Source organism: Vicia villosa, linkage group LG4, assembly GCF_029867415.1.
Source record: "Vicia villosa cultivar HV-30 ecotype Madison, WI linkage group LG4, Vvil1.0, whole genome shotgun sequence".
In the NCBI taxonomy this organism is placed as follows: domain Eukaryota; kingdom Viridiplantae; phylum Streptophyta; class Magnoliopsida; order Fabales; family Fabaceae; genus Vicia; species Vicia villosa.
The window spans coordinates 167,259,540-167,276,053 of NC_081183.1; the positions used below are offsets into that span (position 1 = coordinate 167,259,540).

The following is a 16,514-nucleotide window of genomic DNA, read 5'->3' on the forward strand; positions in this document are numbered from 1 at the left end:
ATTATTATTATTATTATTGTTATTATTATTATTATTATTATTATTATTATTATTATTATTATTATTATTATTATTATTATTATTATTAGGGTAATGATGGTGATAGTTATGATTAAATGGAGAAGAAATGAAGAAAAACGAACCATAGAGAAGATCTTGAACTTTAAAATGATGGTGATTGTTATGATTAACAACACATACAACCCAAAACAATAAACAGCAAACAATATTCTAGAGTAATATCACACTTCAACATAACAACGTATTCATCCGACATCGATTGCATCAATCGGTCCACATTTGTCAAATTTCAACCAAATCCCAATAATACCCTCGTTCAAAATAGCAAACTTGTTCTTAAATTTCGTTTTTGTACGTGAAAATCTAGTTAGTGGTTCGGTCATAGTATCTATCTGACTCTTGAAGTTTTCTCTTTAGTATTTAAATGTACTTAAGACAGAACACAGTATCTAAGCACACGCTCTTCTCCACATACATAGTTTTTATCGATTCAAACTTACATTTGTTGAACAAAAACATGTTATTAAAATTTGTTTGACAACAGAAGAAGCAGCAGAAGATCAATGGTCCCTCTCATTAAAACCCAAGATTGATGGCCCCTGTTGAGTTATTACTACTATGCAGATTTCTGAACAGCTTTTTGATCCTTTTTAACACCCCCATTTTCCACTCTGTCTTTTCCATTCATTCATCTTTGAAACTTCCCTTTTTTCCTTCCTAACCCTTTCTCTCTACCAAAGTTTGTTTTTTTTTGTAAAAACCCATTTTTGGATTATGTTTTTTATTTTTTGGGTATCTTGGAGATTCATGTGTGATCCTTGAGAAAAAACACTGATGGTTGTTTAGTATCACTGTTGAGAATGGAGTCTTTAGCAAGGTTGGATTCAGCTGTGTTTCAGCTCACACCAACTAGAACAAGGTAACATTCATCAATGGATTTCATCTTGTTGAAAATGCACTTACTTTTATTGATTTTATAAAGTTTATGATCTACTTTATTTGTAAATAGTATGAATGAGAGAGATAGTAGAGTTTGAAAAGGAGAGAGTAAAAGATGATTAGAGATGTAATAAGAAAAATGTTGATTAATATTTCATAGATATTATAAAATGAGTTAATAAGGCAATTCTTTTGTTGCTAGAATGAGATGTATTTTTTTTTTTAGTATTTGGTATAATTTATCTCAACAAATTAGAATGGGATGGTTTGCATTTTGGGGAGTGACTAATTTGTGCTAAGTTTGGTACTCTCTTTGTTTCTTTTCTTTAAATGTCTAGTGATTCGGTTTGGTAATTCAACTGGTATCTGCTAATTGAGATTGATGGATGTTCGTTGTTCGTCCGAGGTTCAATCCTTGTTAGTAACATATATTTGTATTTTTCATATTGTATTAATGAAAACAAGTTGTTAATCTATTTTTAAAAAAGTGATTCGGTTGAGTTTTGTTTTATTTTCATTGGTGAGATATTGCCATCACGATTTCTGTTTTTGCAACTGGTGTGTTATTCATAAATTTTGTGGTTGATGTAAGCATTTTCTTAGTTTAAATTTGGTACTCATTTTTTTAATGTGCTCCAAATTGGAATTTGTTGGATATAACAATTTTGTTGGTCATAGAAATCGAGTTTAAGAAATGGGAAAGCTACTGAAGGGACTATATTTTGTTTATAAATATGATATGATTTTTATGTTACTGATTGATCTCTGGTTGTGAGTTAATTGATTAAGTGATTTAGTTAATCAATTATTTAGTAGATGATTTTTCACCTGACTCGTTGCTTTGATATTTTGTGCTTCTGTGTAAATTAGGTTTGATTTGGTAATAACTGTGAATGGAAAGAAGGAGAAAATAGCCTCAGGTTTGTTCAACCCCTTCCATTGCCACTTGAAGGTTGCTCGGGATCAAATGGCGAAGGGTGGTTATTCAATTGTTCTTGTGCCGGAACATGGAAGCGATGCCACATGGTTTACCAGAGGAACTATCGAAAGGTATGGCTTGTTATCATAATTTTTTCTTTGTTGATAACTCTTGTTGGATTATCTTGGAATCATTGTTGACAAATAGCGGCTATAGCAGCAATATAGTACTATGTATAGCGTTGCGGAATTTGATCACATCACTATTGTTTTGTGTTACGCTCCTTAGTATAAAGTGCTTTTAAACATTGTAGCATACCGCAATTTGAACAAACCTCTATTTCCCTGATCTGCGTTTGACAACATTACTTGGAATTTGAATTGGTAGCGATGTTTCTAGGAAGCAGTTAATTTCATACAAATGAGCATGCTGAACTAATTTTCTCGGCTTCTATAGGTTTGTTCGTTTTGTGAGCACACCTGAGATACTGGAACGTGTATATACTATAGAATCCGAAATCTTACAAATTGAAGAGGCAATTGCAATTCAAGGAAATAATTCCATTGGGATTAGCATTGTAAGTAAATATCTAACAGAATTTTCAAATTCATTATAGCTATTAAATTGTCTGTTTTAATTTTTAATATTGTTGGGTGTTTGCAGGTGGAAGAAAACCATATAAAACAAGAAAGTACCGAAGGGACTTTTGAAAGGACAAGTGCGTTTTTTGCAAGTTATTATTATGCACAACTACTAACCAGCTTGTATTAAACAAGTATTTAGGATTATTAAAAGCTTTTCAGATATTTATGACCCGATCGGATAAACTACTTAATTAGCAGCTTATTGCTTAAGTGCTTTTCATTTAAGTTCTAACGTGATAAAAGATAAAATAGAAGTCCAACTGTTTTCATATAACTTTAAGCCGTTTGCATAAGCTATTACGGAGAACTTATGGAAACAAGATGAAATCAGCATATGAATATGTTGTAAGCTGTTTCCACAAGCTCTTCCAAACAATCTCACAAGTATTTCAGCCAGTATAGAAGGTCAAATAAGTCATCCAAATAGGTGCTTAGAGAACTTGTTGCTTTTTTCAGGAAGGAAGATTAAGCAGAATGGTAATGCGGTGAAAGCAGTTGTTCCTTATAAGGTTGGAGTTCTTGAATGCTTAAACTTATATTGATCTATCATTTTCTAATCGGTTTGTGTGGATATGCTTCAGTCTGTTGTACAGCCACCTAAAGCAAACGGAAGCACCCCGTCTCAACGAAAATCAAAGTAAATTTAAATCACTGAATCCTTCTTTTCTATTACCATTGTTTACTGGTATAATTGTATTGGGTCCTATACCGGTATACAATGTAAAACAGGTGGTTAACATCTTGTCGTATTTTCTTCTTTACGTACTGTTTTAGAGTTCAGATTTTGAGAGTCTTGGAGACACGCAACTCGTTGCTACATAAAGAGCAAGGAATGGCATTTGCACGCGCTGTTGCTGCTGGTTTTGACATTGTCTACATACCAGATTTGATGTCATTTGCTGAACGCTTTGAAGCGTCGCGCTTGATGTAAGAATAGTCTTCTTTCTTAACCATCTTTTTCTTAATTGTTATTGTTGGTTACTAAGCCATGTATGATTTCTGAACAACTTTACTCATTCTAATTTTGTGACATTTCAGGGATGCATGTAGAAAATTCACATCTCTATGGAGAAGAAAGCATGAAAATGGGCTATTGCTTGAAATCGAAGTTTCTGAAGTAACTCCTAATCGTGGAGACTTCTCTGCAATAAATACATCTGGCATTGTACTTTCTGACAATATGGTCAATGCAGCGCACACCGATATAGGCTCAAACAGTAATGGTGGAAAAACAAATTCAGGTACCAATAATATTCAAAGTCAATTCACTCATCATGGGTTCTCCCCTTGGCCTGTTCATTCTCCCTCGGATGCGTTGCCGGTGTTTCATCCATATCCGGTTGAAGGCGTATCCTACTATCCGACTTATCCTGGAAACAGACCATTCATGCAAACGGGTTATCCGCCTACAGAGAATCCCAGACTACATGCTGGTCAAAGCATGCAATATAGAAGACATTCCATGGATAATAGAAAAAACAATACTGAATCTGAAAATTGGGACATAGAAACTTCGAAAACAAGGTTTCAGGATGAAATGGATACGGAGAGAGAAGGTTTACATACTGGAGACCGAACAAGAAAGGCTAGTCGATCAGACAGGCGTAAATCTGGCACGGTGATCATCCGCAATATCAATTACATAACAAAGAAAGAACGTTCTTCTGGCAGTGGATCGTATTCTGATTCTGCAACCGAAACTGATGAAGATATTCAGGAATCAAGGAAGACGTCAATAAGAAGAGGATCCGGTAAGGCATCTTTGAAGAGGTTGAATTCAAGTAATAAAGAAGAAACAGACTATGGAAAGGAAGCAGATGGAGGACATTGGAACGTATTTCAAAATTATTTATTGGAAGGTGTAGAGGAAGGTAGACATGCCCTTAACCGGGACCAGTTTGATGTGGAAAAAGTTGATCATATGAGTAGTAGAAAACATGTTGCAACCAATGATCCTTTAGAATTTACTGGTAATTCACATCCTTCATCAGACGTGGCTGCTGTCAACGAACAAGATTCTTCAAATACTAATTTGGAAAGAAAGTTGTTTTGTAATGCGAATGATGACTCCTTCATGGTTGATCATAGGCTCAATGATCAAAATATTGAGGGAAATGCTATTGACATGGACACAGAGTTCTCGAAGGTGCATACAAAGGAAGGAAAACAGAAAATTTCCAATTATCAACCTGACGAATTGAGCTTAATGCCTGAACGAGGAGCTGATAAAGGGTCAGTACGTTATGACTGTGCACTAGACTATGAAATGCAGGCCAAAGCTGTAAGTGGTTCTTCACACGAAAACAAGAACAAGGGGGATTTGGCTCATAACACCAAACCAGGATCTAAGATGTTGGATAAGGAGCAGAAATCAAAACCTATTCCAAGTAGTTCTGATAGAAAAAAGACCATTGGACCCATAAGAAGAGGAAAAACTAATAAACCAAGTCCATTGGATGAAGCACGAGCACGTGCTGAAAGACTACGAAACTACAAAGCCGATCTCCAGAAAATGAAGAAAGAGAAGGTACTCACTCAAGTTGAAGCAAATTGAAATTAAATTAACTTTGTTTCAAATATGCTAACATTTAGAGTAACAAATCTACTTATTTCTTTTCTGTTAACCAGGAAGAGGAAGATATAAAACGTATAGAGGCTTTAAAGACGGAGAGGCAAAAGAGAATTGCTGCTAGGAGTAGCTCGGTTACCAGACCGATCACCAAGTCACCGATGCCACCACAACAAACAAAGAAACAGTTTTCGACGAAATTTTTGCCAAGTGTGCATAAAGGATCAAAATTTAGTGATTCAGAGCCAAGGACATCCTTACCCTTCCAAAGATTCCCTATCAGAGCTGTTTCTAGTGGATCCAATGATTCTTCAAAAACCTCAAAAATCAGCGGCCTGAATACTGGTAGCCACTCGGTTACAAGCAAATTAAGGCGGTCAGTGCCTCCTCTGCCTGAACCTAAGCAAGAGAAGGGTGATTGTGCAACTGATACTAAGGCATCAATAAAACGCATTAGAAGACTCTCAGAACCTAAAATGAGTACTGTTCGTCCGACTTCCGTATTCAAATCACGGAGCTCCAGGACAATTTCAAGGACTAGAGGAACTGATGAGACCGAGAAGAGAAAAATTTCTGCTATTGTGAATTATGATAAAGGAAAGATCGCAACCCTTCCAGAACTGAAAATCAGAATATCCAAAGCAAGTGACGCCGTCCAAGACAAATCACCAATTAAAGAGGAGACTCAAAAGCTTAACGATGACAAGCCTTCTGTAAATTCAGAAGGTGCCTTGCTGAAGAAAATTGGATTTGGAGTTTCATCCATTGATGATGGAGATGACAATCCTATAATTGATAAGAATGTTGTGATGCTTGAGTGTGAAAAACGTTGTGCCCCTGAAATTAACGATGTAAAATCAAGAGAAAAAATAGTGATAGCGAAGAGACAGTTTGACAATAATAAAGTAATGGAGAAAACTGAGACTGTATCAAGTTATGTTGCCGTTAGTGCGCCGAATTCATCCTTAAGAGCAAATGTGGTAGACATAGAAGCTTTGGAGAACCAATCACAAGTAAAACCTGTATCCTTGAAGGTGCATCTTCATAACCTTGTATTGTGTATTTTTTTTCCAGTTTTATTCCTCCGTAACATGATTATGAGTGTGATTATGAATGTTGTGTCTGCCTAACATCACATGATATTCTTACATGCTTGTGTTATTTATGTGAATTCTTTATGTATGGGAAAATCCTTAGTACTTTAGCTAATTTTGAATAAATTATCTTCCTAATTCAGGTAAAAATGAATAATACAGAGAAAGAATCTTCAAGATCATCTAGTACAAGCGCTCGTGTTGCTGAGGAAACATATCGTGCCCCATACTCTCGAGGTTCTTTGTTGGAAAGTCGATGTACACGAAATTCTGAGCATGGTAAAGCGCCTCCCGCAAGCTTGGAGACTACATCGATTGGCATGGAGACTTTTAGAGCACACGCGTCTGAGACCAGAAACTCTACACTTGCGAAGATTCCTGAGGTAAATGAGAATCCTCAGGTGAAGGAGTCGCCGAAAGGGTTAAGACGGCTGTTGAAATTTGGAAGAAAGAATCACAGCGCAGCTATTGGGCGCAACATGGAATCAAATCATGCCAATATTGATGGTACTGAAGCAAGTGAAATTGGAGCGAACGGTTCCTCCAGTGAAGGTAGTGTGATTCTTTCAAATGATAACAGCGTGATACAACGCATATAGAGATTATATTTCTATTGCAATTTCTGAAAATAGACATAGACTCACCCACTCAACCTAACCATTATATTTGGATTTGCTGTGTTATCTTAGTTTTCACTTTGAAGAATTTGCTCTCTGGAGATGAAACTCATTCGACCAACGCAGCTCCTCAAAAGTGTAAGCACATGCACAGTTCATTTGAGGGAAACTTGAATGAATTATTACTTTTTCTTCTACATATGAATATGAGTGTGATAAACGTTTTGTTCTTTTACAGCTACTCGCTCCTTCTCCTTGTTATCATCGTTTCGAAGCAACATCAGAGAGAAAAAGATAATGACAGCTTGATAGAATTGAACATGTTCCTTGAGGTTGATGTCGTGATCATTTACTTGATTCTTTTCAATTTTTTCCTGTTTTCCTGAGTTTCAATAGTCCTGAATTATTATTGTGTAGCTGAAAATATCAGAGTAAATATATTTTTGTTGAAATCCATTACTTGCCAATTTTTATAAACATTCTTGGAAATTACCAAGAGCAAAGCTAGACACACTTAAATGGTGATTTCTTTATCAGTGATCATTGTTGCATTTTATTCTTTATACCTTTACATTAGTTTCACCGGTGGAACAGGTTGGTTCGGTTCTACGGGTGAACTAGTGACCCCAATGAGGTAACTTAGAGTGAAATATCATACAAGAAGCATATGAATCAACATGAATTTGACTAACGCGGTTGATTTGCAAGAAAATTAGTGATTTAATATATTGTTTATGTCCTATATTTTGTATAGAAAGTTGAATTAGGTCGAGCTCTTGTATGACTGCGTTGAGGTCAATGTGTTCCTCCCAGTTCAAATTGCAAGCATGCTTCACAGAAAGATAATCAAATTACATATAAAAATTCCTAACAAAATTAATATGCCACAAATATACTCCATGAATCTACTCGACTACGAAACAAAATTTTCAAGGCTGTATCAGGGAGATTTCTATAAGAAACTTTGGTATACAATTTTTTTTTGCTAACTATTCTGGCACTCAACTATTCAGCTAAGTATTAGCATATACTAATATACGGTGATGAATCAATCGAATCGAATGATTAAACATGAAATGTTGCCTTTGCTCCTCCTAACCAATGCTTCCTTAGCCAGACACTCAGCTGCTTCTTGTGGATCCTCTATGTGCCTGATAAGATTCACTGCCTCTTGGTTCTTCATCACCTGCAAATACATATAAGATTTGTGAACTATCTACCTATTATAAGCATTAAGTCAAATCATTTGGTCTTTGAAATGTACGAAATTTCAATATTACCTCCCATATTCCATTGCTTGCTAAAATCACAAACTCAATATACGAGTCGATCCGATAGTAACCTCCAACCACTAGTTCTGAAGCTTTAGAATACTTTGTAGCAGTTGCATTACCACCTGATTATTCACATGCTATTACTTTAGTTTGTGTACATACATGCATATCAAAAAATTTGAGTACTATTTGATTTGATACCTGAAAAGAGTCTGTGGTACCAATGTTTCTTGCCGGATTGGTTGTATCTTCCATGTGTCTGATAAGCTACACCATCTTTGCACAAAACAGTTCTGTAATCTCCTATGTTGGCTAGTACAAGTTTTTCTCCATTTATTATTATCACTGATGTTGAACCTATTAAGAAAGTTTCCTCTGATTTGTGTGTTTCTCTTATCTTTGTTTTTGCACCTAGGTATGCTTTCTTGAGTGTTTCTTTGGCTTTTCTTGCCAAATGAGTCTGACATAATTGAAACATCATAAACACAAAAAGACCAGAAATATGTGTATATATGTATATAGAGTTAAGAAGCCATAAATCACAAACCATTTTGTTGTTTTACTCATTTTTGGTAGCTCTAAAATAAAATTGACACATGTATCACAATTTTCATTTTTTTAGGAAGACATTAAAAGCTTCTTTGTTTTGTTTTTTTTTTTTATATAATTTTTTTCATAATATTGCATATACTTATTAAATTTTTTTTAAAAGTTTTAAATAAAAAATTGAATTAATTAATGTCTCACAAAAAATAATTTAATTATTTTACTTTGACTTTTTAAAAATATATAAAAGGAAAGAGTTAAAAGGTAGTGCACTGACAGTGTAAAACTATTTTACACTGTCATCCACTAGGAAGTCATGAATGTGCCATGTCATTAAAGTTTTTTTAAATAAAATAATGTTTTAATTAGATGCATGGTGGTAATTGGTTGATAGTGTAAAAATATTTTACACTGTCAGTGCATAACCCCTTTTCTCAAAAGGAAAATGTATAGTTGTTGATGTTATTTTTTTTAAAAAAATCATATGATTTTCTTATTTTATAATATCTAATCTAATGATGGCTATTTACTAAATATTAAAATTAATTTTTTATTTTACAAAAAGCTGAATTTAGAATAAATTCACATAACTTTTTTAAAAAGTCATATAAAATATTTTTAAAAATATAAATAAAAAACACTTTTTTTAATCTATAACAAGCACCCTACCTTGTTTATAATATTTTCATTTAGAAGTGTCAATAAAAATTATATTTAAAGTGTGATTGAGGTAATTGGAAAATTCTAATCAATTTAAATAATTTAATTAAAATTCATTCATTTTCAAATTCTTTTATTGGAAAATACTTAGATGGACACAGCGACAACATCTCGGTTTACACAACCTATCACATTTTTTTATGAGTTTAAAGGTAGTGCACTGACAGTGTAAACAAACTTTACACATACATCCAATCAAAATTACTACACTTGCCATGTCATATTAGTTTTTTTAAATTAAAATTGTGTTTTAATTGGATACGTGGTTGTGATTCGTTGACAATAGTGCATATTCCTATTTCTCTTTTTTTATTAATTAAATAATAAAATTAAAATTATCTCTCTCTTCCATTATCACAACCACCCTTCATGTTGACAATTAAAAATGAAATGAAATTTTAAATAAATTTAAATTCTCTTTCTTCTTATTGGTTGTTTCTAAATATATGGATTTAAGTTCGTATCCATGCAAGTATTTTTCTCTTTTATTTGGATAAAATGTTAAAAGTATTCTTTATTAGATTAGATTTTTGGGGTCATTTTATAAAATTTAAATTTTTTAAGTCAAATTTAAAATTAGAAAAATAAAGACTAACTGGAAATTTATAGGACTAATTTATAAAATTTTAAAATTATTAAAGAGCAATTTACAATTTTTTGCAAAATTTTAGAGGTAACTTTTAAAATTTTGGAAAATATGAGTACTAAGATGTAAATGAAAAAACAAAATATTATAAATAATAGTTTAGTCTTTGTTTATGTATATCAGAACTCGCAAACACTTATGGAAAAAGCTAAACCATAGAAAATAATCAACAATCAAAAGCTAAACCATAGAAAATAATCAACAATCAAACACACAAGACAAAAATTAATCAATTACCTCATTGAGCTTCTTGTCAAAATAATTAGATTGCAAATACTTGGTAACACAATCTCCAATCAAAGGATCAAAAATTCCAAAATACCAGACTTCAGCCTCTCCAATTTGCTCTCTTTGTATCACAACTGAATCAAATTCATAATCATCACCTTCAAATAAATCATGCTCCACCACATGATGACCGTGCGATATCGGCGTCATCCATGAAGGTTTGCTTGAAGCTTCATGGTTTCTTCTTGTTCTTGTGCTTCTTTTTCCTAAGCATGATAGTTTCACTCTCAAAGCCTGTGAAAATTCAAATAAAAATTCAATCATTGATGTAATGTAACAATATAAAATAATATGAAATAAGAAGAAGAAAATTTGACTAACCTTGATTTTGATACGAAAATCTCTTATTCCCATTTTTTTTTCTATAATGAAGATTTTAAGAATTTGAGAATGGGAGAAGATGAAGATGTGAAAGAAGCTGCTTTCAATTGAATGAATTAATTGACTTTAATTATAAGTTAGGAGGATATTTTGAATAATATGTAACTGTTAGTCTTTACCTTTAGAAATATTTAATATATAATATACTAAAATTTGAAAAATCTTTTATTCTATTTAATTGGCATGAAATAAGAGACTAGCGTTATTAATGAAAAAAAAAAAGAGGTTAAGTCAAATAAAACGGGTAACTGATATTTTGAATTTTCTTGCGACTTTTATTAGGTTATGATTATAACGTTTTTTTTTGTTCTTTTTGTATTTCTTTCTTTTTTACCATAAAAAACAATAATTTCTATTATGAATAAAAGTCCATGTATATTTCACATCGTGGATTTTTTAACCAAAAAAGATTATTATCATGAATTTCCCGGGAAGTTGTTTGGAAATATAAATTTCTCATAAAAATTTATAAAATTATTTTTAATGAGATTAGTTGGCATACACTAGTAACTTTACACAGTCATCTAATTAAAATGAAGCATTTTAAAAATAATTATGAAATTAAAAATAAAATAAAAATAAAAAATTATAATAAAATTATTTTAATAATTACTTTTTCCATAATTTTCTCTTTTTATGTGTTAAAATGCTTCATTCTAATTAGATGATGATGTAAAGTTATTTTACATTACCATTACCAGGGTATTCTAATTATCTCATTTTTAATTATTATTTATTTTCTGATATAAAAATTCACTATTAGTTCAAATTTCTATATTCTCATAAATATTACTATTTATACTATTTTTTTAATTTTTCATATTTTTAATTAAAAAAATTTAAAAAAGGTCTTAAAAATATAACAAATATATTAAATAATATTTGTATTATAATATTTCCATATAATTTTTAAAATATCATTCTTTGAAACATAGTTTTATATTTGAAACTGATGCCTCATATATTTTTATTTTGCATATTTAATTAAATATGTAATCTTTTAATATTATTTAACTTTTATTTTAAGAGAAAATAAGGTATACACAATATGTAAAATAGTTTTTCACTATCATCCAATAGAAATTCATTATTATGTCAACAACTAATTTAAAAATATCGATGTGATTTAACAAAACAAAATGTATATCTTTTTTCTTTTATTTTAATTTTTACACTAACAATATTATATATATATATATATATATATATATATATATATATATATATATATATATATATATATATATATATATAATATGAATGAAGTTCAAATTATTTAGAGAAAATGAGATTTAATAGAATGATTAATTTAGTAAAAATACTAATTTAGATTAGATTCAATTTAAAAATTAAGACTCAAAGTAAGTTAAAAAAATCTATAATAAAAAAATATTTTATTTTACTCTGCATTTTAACAATTTTATTTATATATTGCATTTTAGTTTACACAGGTGGACAGGATCGTCTTTGAGGGTGTGTAATACGGACTATCGCACAGGGTCTCAAATTTTTCAAGATCAAATTATAGTTAAATGAAGCCTCATAAAATATCAGTTAAATGAAGCCTCATAAAATATTTAAAAAGTAATTATATCGTGATTAAATAGAATCTTTATTTATTTATTTTTGGTTAAATTTCGATTAAATTTAAAGCTTTCAAAAAAATTTGAGAGAGTTTTGCAGTGGGTTGAAAGTTGACACAGAAAGCATTACAATGACTCCAAGGTTATGCAATCGTTCAATAACCATTCGGATTTGATATATCTTTAACCATTAGGATCTGATATATCTTTTATTACTTTTTAATAAGTGAGTGCAATTGTTTAGTCAAACTCATCTTGATTTATAATTGATGGGCATCCACAGTTTGAGATAACTCCTCAAATACTATCTTCGTTTTTTATTAGATACTATTGTCGTTTTTAAATATAAAACTTTTGCAATTTTTCAGTCTTTTTATAAGATTTCTTTTCTTCATATGTTCAGCTATATTAATTAGTATTTCTTAGTCAACATATTTTAAGTTATATTTTATAATTTTTCTACAACTTACAATAAACTTTTTTATTCGTTTTATAATAATATTTTTTATATTTATTTAATTATATTCAAAATTATATAATCTTATAAAATAATATCCATTGTCAATAAATTTAATATTGTTATGAAATTAATAAGAACCAATATAATATAAGAGGTGAGACGAAAGAGAAAAATAATATTGTATTGTTCTCATTATCGGTATGAATTCAAGTATAATATGAGTCTCATTTATAGGACATATGTAATAAATAGAAAATCAATATAAAATTTCCTAATTGATGGACATCCATAATCATACCATTTATAACACTCCCCCTTAGATATTCATGAAGAATATGCCTCGTTAAAATCTTTCTAGAAAAAATTCAGTGAAGTAAAAAGAGTACAATATCATTTTAAGAAAAAAATATTTTTCCCCTCAGTTGGACCAATTCATTTCTCTCCCTCAGCTCAACAATTATTTCTTCGACGATGAAGACCAATCATTTTGCACCGAAAGGTCTTATGTAGTGCTAAAAGTTTCTGCATGATTAGATGAACTTGCTGCTATTATTTGTTTCACCGATCTTCATGAAATAGTTGTACCACCACATGTATATAAACAAATAACCTCTTTGTGATCTACCATTGTACGGATCAGACAAGTAACTTGCATTACATAACCTTTTAATTCGAGTTTGGATACTTTGGTATAAAACAACCCAATGTCTATTGTCCCTCTAAGATAATGAAGTATATGCTTGATTTCGTTCTAATGTCTTCGTGTAGGTGAAGAATTATATCTTGCTAATATATTTATCGCAAATAATATATTAGGGTATGAATAATTAGCAAGATAAATTAGTGCTTGAAGTACTCCAGGACCAATTACTTTTTCATCATCTTCTCTAGGTTTAAAAAAATCGTCTGCACATCTCATGATCTAACATCATAGAGGTAGACAACATACGAGATTTGTCCATCATATAAGAACATTTTAACATTTTGCTATATACGAGATTTTCTCATATAGAAAATTATTAACTTTTTTTCTGTATAACCTTCTTGGTATATAAAAGTTTCATTTTCTAAATGTTCATTTAGAAGGACTTTTTTTCCCAAGTCTTTCATCTCGAATAATTTCTTTAAACAATTTATAGCTTTTGGAATCTCTTTAGGAGTTCTAATAATATTTATGTCATCAAGATAGACAACTATTATTGCAATTTCTTTTCCCGATCTTTTTATAAAATACAAGGACAAATGGAGTTAATTGTATATCCCTCTCAAAGCAAATATTTACTAAGACGGTTATATCACATGCGTCCAGATTGTTTCAGCCTATACAGAGATTTATTCAATTTTATGGAGTAGTTTTCTCAAGATTCAGAATTATGTTTCTCTGATATATAAAATCCTTTAGGGAGTTTTATGTAAATGTCACTATCAAGTGAGCTACATAAATAAGATGTCACAACATCCATCATGTTTATATTAAGCCCTTCATGTACTACAAGGCTAATAAAATATCAAAAAATTAATTGAATCCACTACAGGTGGATATGTTTCATCAAAACCAATCTTAGGTCTTTGTGAAAATCATTAAGCCACAAATCAAACTTTATACCATTCTTATTTTTCTTTTTCACAAAAACTCATTTATATCCCATTGGTTTCACACCTTGAGGTGTTCGGACTACAGGTCCAAAATCAAGTGACTTGTAAAGTGAGTTTAAATCTTATTCAATTGAATATATTCATTTTGACCAATTCTCACTTAGTCTACAATATTTAATAGACTTTGATTCATGATCCTCTATGTCATTTATCACATTTAGCGCTATATTGTAAAACAAATCATCAATGTTGACTTTGTGTCGGTTCCATTGTATTCTATTTTGAACATAATTTATCGAGATTCTTTATTTTCATAAGTTTCAAGTACATAATCATTCTCTTCTGGAGATGAAATGTTTATTATGTCTGAAGATTCTTTTAGATTTTCTATATCCTCACTTGGATCATCTTTAATTTTAGCTTATTTTCTTGGTAGAGGATTATTAATATTGGAATCGACTTTCCTACCTTGCATCATGCACGGTTTCAATTCATTTGCAATATTAGATTATCCAGCAGGAGAATCCACTTCAATTGTAGTATTAACAGCTGTAATTGGTTGTATAAAATTTACAAATAAATAATCTTTCGAGCTTTTGGTTCATATTGATTTGTACAATGATCCAGATCTAAAATTGTTCATTTGAACTTCTTGTTCATGATTTCCGCTGCTTATTTCCTCCCCTAGTATTGGGAAAATTAATTTATCAAGTGATAATCAGCCTACTAGGATGCAATCAAGTATTTGATTATTCGCTCAAATTATATCCTCGAAATTGAGATTCATATTAATTATATTTTTCTAATATTCTTTCATGACTAGTGATAATGTATTATATTAGAGTAATTGGAATATACACAACATATTCAAATGTTCACTTAAATGAGAAGTATTAGAATAAATTAGGGAGGACTAAGAGATAGTATCTTGTTGGCTTGATGCAGATAAATATCTTAATACCATACTTTGGGTGTTTCAAATATATAATTTAGAATTGAAGATCTCATAAGTATCAACCATCTAATTAACTTTAGACGTCTAAACAATGGATCTTTAGGTCTATTTTCCTTTTATGAATATATATTACATGATATTGAATCTCAAGTTTAATAATATATGTGATACTTATATTGGAATTTCTAAAAAATATCCAGAAAACAAGATCTTAGTCCAATTAGTTGAGAAAATAATTTCACAAACTTAAACATATGCATGATCTTTTAGTCTATGCAACAAATAATGTCATAAAAACTCAATTTCTCTGATTTTTAATTTCCTTTAGAGACACATAAAATTTACTGGATTGAAGAAACTTCTAGTTTTTCAATACTATTTTTTCGCATCATCTTATATCCGAGATGACCAAATCGATTTTGTCAACAACACATTTAAGTGTAATTTGTAAACTTTTGATTTACAATAATAATATATTTATTTTAATTATTCTAATCTATTTGAATCAACCATGTTGTTCTTCAATAAATAAATCTTTATTAACCATACACATATTTTTATTTGATTTAATTGTTATAAATTAAATATAAATTTATTTTATAACAATATTATTTAAATCACACACATTTAGTCTAACTAAATGCAATTTAATTTAATTTTATAAAAAATCAAATATATTTCAAATAAGGGTCTGTTTGGTAAAAATAGCGGCTGACTGATAAGCTAGCTGATAGCTTATAGCTTATGACTGATGGCTGATGGCTTATAGCTTATAGCGGATGATTGAGACTGATAGCTTATAAGCTAGTTGAAGTGTTTGGTAAAATTAACGGTTCAATTAACTTATAAATGTAAAATGACATAAAAGATATTTAATATATAATTATTTTATTTTAAATTAAAATAAATTATAAGGGTTAAAATGGATTTTAATTAAAATAATAAGGATAAAAAAGGAAGAAAAAATAATAAGCTATAAGACATAAGCTAAAACGCTATTTGAAATAGCGTCTGGAAAATAAGTCATAAGTTAGTAAAATAAGCTATAAGCTCGAGATGAAAAGACCGTTATCAAATGGGTCTAAATTATCATATGAGCTTATAAGACATAAGACATAAGCTATAAGCTCGAAAACATATCTTACCAAACAGAGCCTAAATATAGAAACCACATTATTATTAAGCGTGATAGCCAATAGAGAAACGAGACAAAATAATAAGATTTTATTACTTAATTATTATAAGTTATTATTATATATTAT

General features: G+C 30.2%; 2 protein-coding genes across 2 annotated transcripts; one reads left to right on the top strand and one right to left on the bottom strand.

Annotated features, from left to right (window-relative positions):
* The first annotated feature begins 395 nt into the window (after positions 1 to 395).
* On the top strand, positions 396 to 7,255 carry LOC131595799 (COP1-interacting protein 7-like). The gene is made up of 12 exons (XM_058868275.1): positions 396 to 940; positions 1,831 to 2,010; positions 2,336 to 2,456; positions 2,543 to 2,597; positions 2,980 to 3,032; positions 3,105 to 3,160; positions 3,298 to 3,450; positions 3,562 to 5,050; positions 5,152 to 6,126; positions 6,330 to 6,738; positions 6,876 to 6,941; positions 7,042 to 7,255. The coding sequence occupies exons 1-12, from the start codon at positions 882 to 884 to the stop codon at positions 7,110 to 7,112; spliced, it is 3,687 nt and encodes a 1,228-aa protein (XP_058724258.1). The 5' UTR covers positions 396 to 881; the 3' UTR covers positions 7,113 to 7,255.
* A 154-nt stretch (positions 7,256 to 7,409) lies between these two features.
* Positions 7,410 to 10,744, bottom strand: LOC131595800 (putative protein phosphatase 2C-like protein 44). The gene is made up of 5 exons (XM_058868276.1): positions 10,599 to 10,744; positions 10,227 to 10,511; positions 8,279 to 8,537; positions 8,084 to 8,199; positions 7,410 to 7,989 (listed from the first exon to the last, which is right to left on the bottom strand). The coding sequence occupies exons 1-5, from the start codon at positions 10,629 to 10,631 to the stop codon at positions 7,852 to 7,854; spliced, it is 831 nt and encodes a 276-aa protein (XP_058724259.1). The 5' UTR covers positions 10,632 to 10,744; the 3' UTR covers positions 7,410 to 7,851.
* Between the last annotated feature and the right edge of the window lie 5,770 nt (positions 10,745 to 16,514).

Bases quoted from the DNA above. Each gene is read 5' to 3' on its own strand.
- LOC131595799 (XM_058868275.1), top strand. From the start codon at position 882: ATGGAGTCTTTAGCAAGGTTGGATTCAGCTGTGTTTCAGCTCACACCA. The intron at 2,011-2,335 runs GTATGGCTTGTT...CGGCTTCTATAG, and splicing joins ACCAGAGGAACTATCGAAAG to GTTTGTTCGTTTTGTGAGCA. The intron at 3,451-3,561 runs GTAAGAATAGTC...GTGACATTTCAG, and splicing joins TTTGAAGCGTCGCGCTTGAT to GGATGCATGTAGAAAATTCA.
- LOC131595800 (XM_058868276.1), bottom strand. From the start codon at position 10,631: ATGGGAATAAGAGATTTTCGTATCAAAATCAAG. The intron at 10,512-10,598 runs GTTAGTCAAATT...GAATTTTCACAG, and splicing joins ATTTTCGTATCAAAATCAAG to GCTTTGAGAGTGAAACTATC. The intron at 7,990-8,083 runs GTAATATTGAAA...ATGTATTTGCAG, and splicing joins CAAGCAATGGAATATGGGAG to GTGATGAAGAACCAAGAGGC.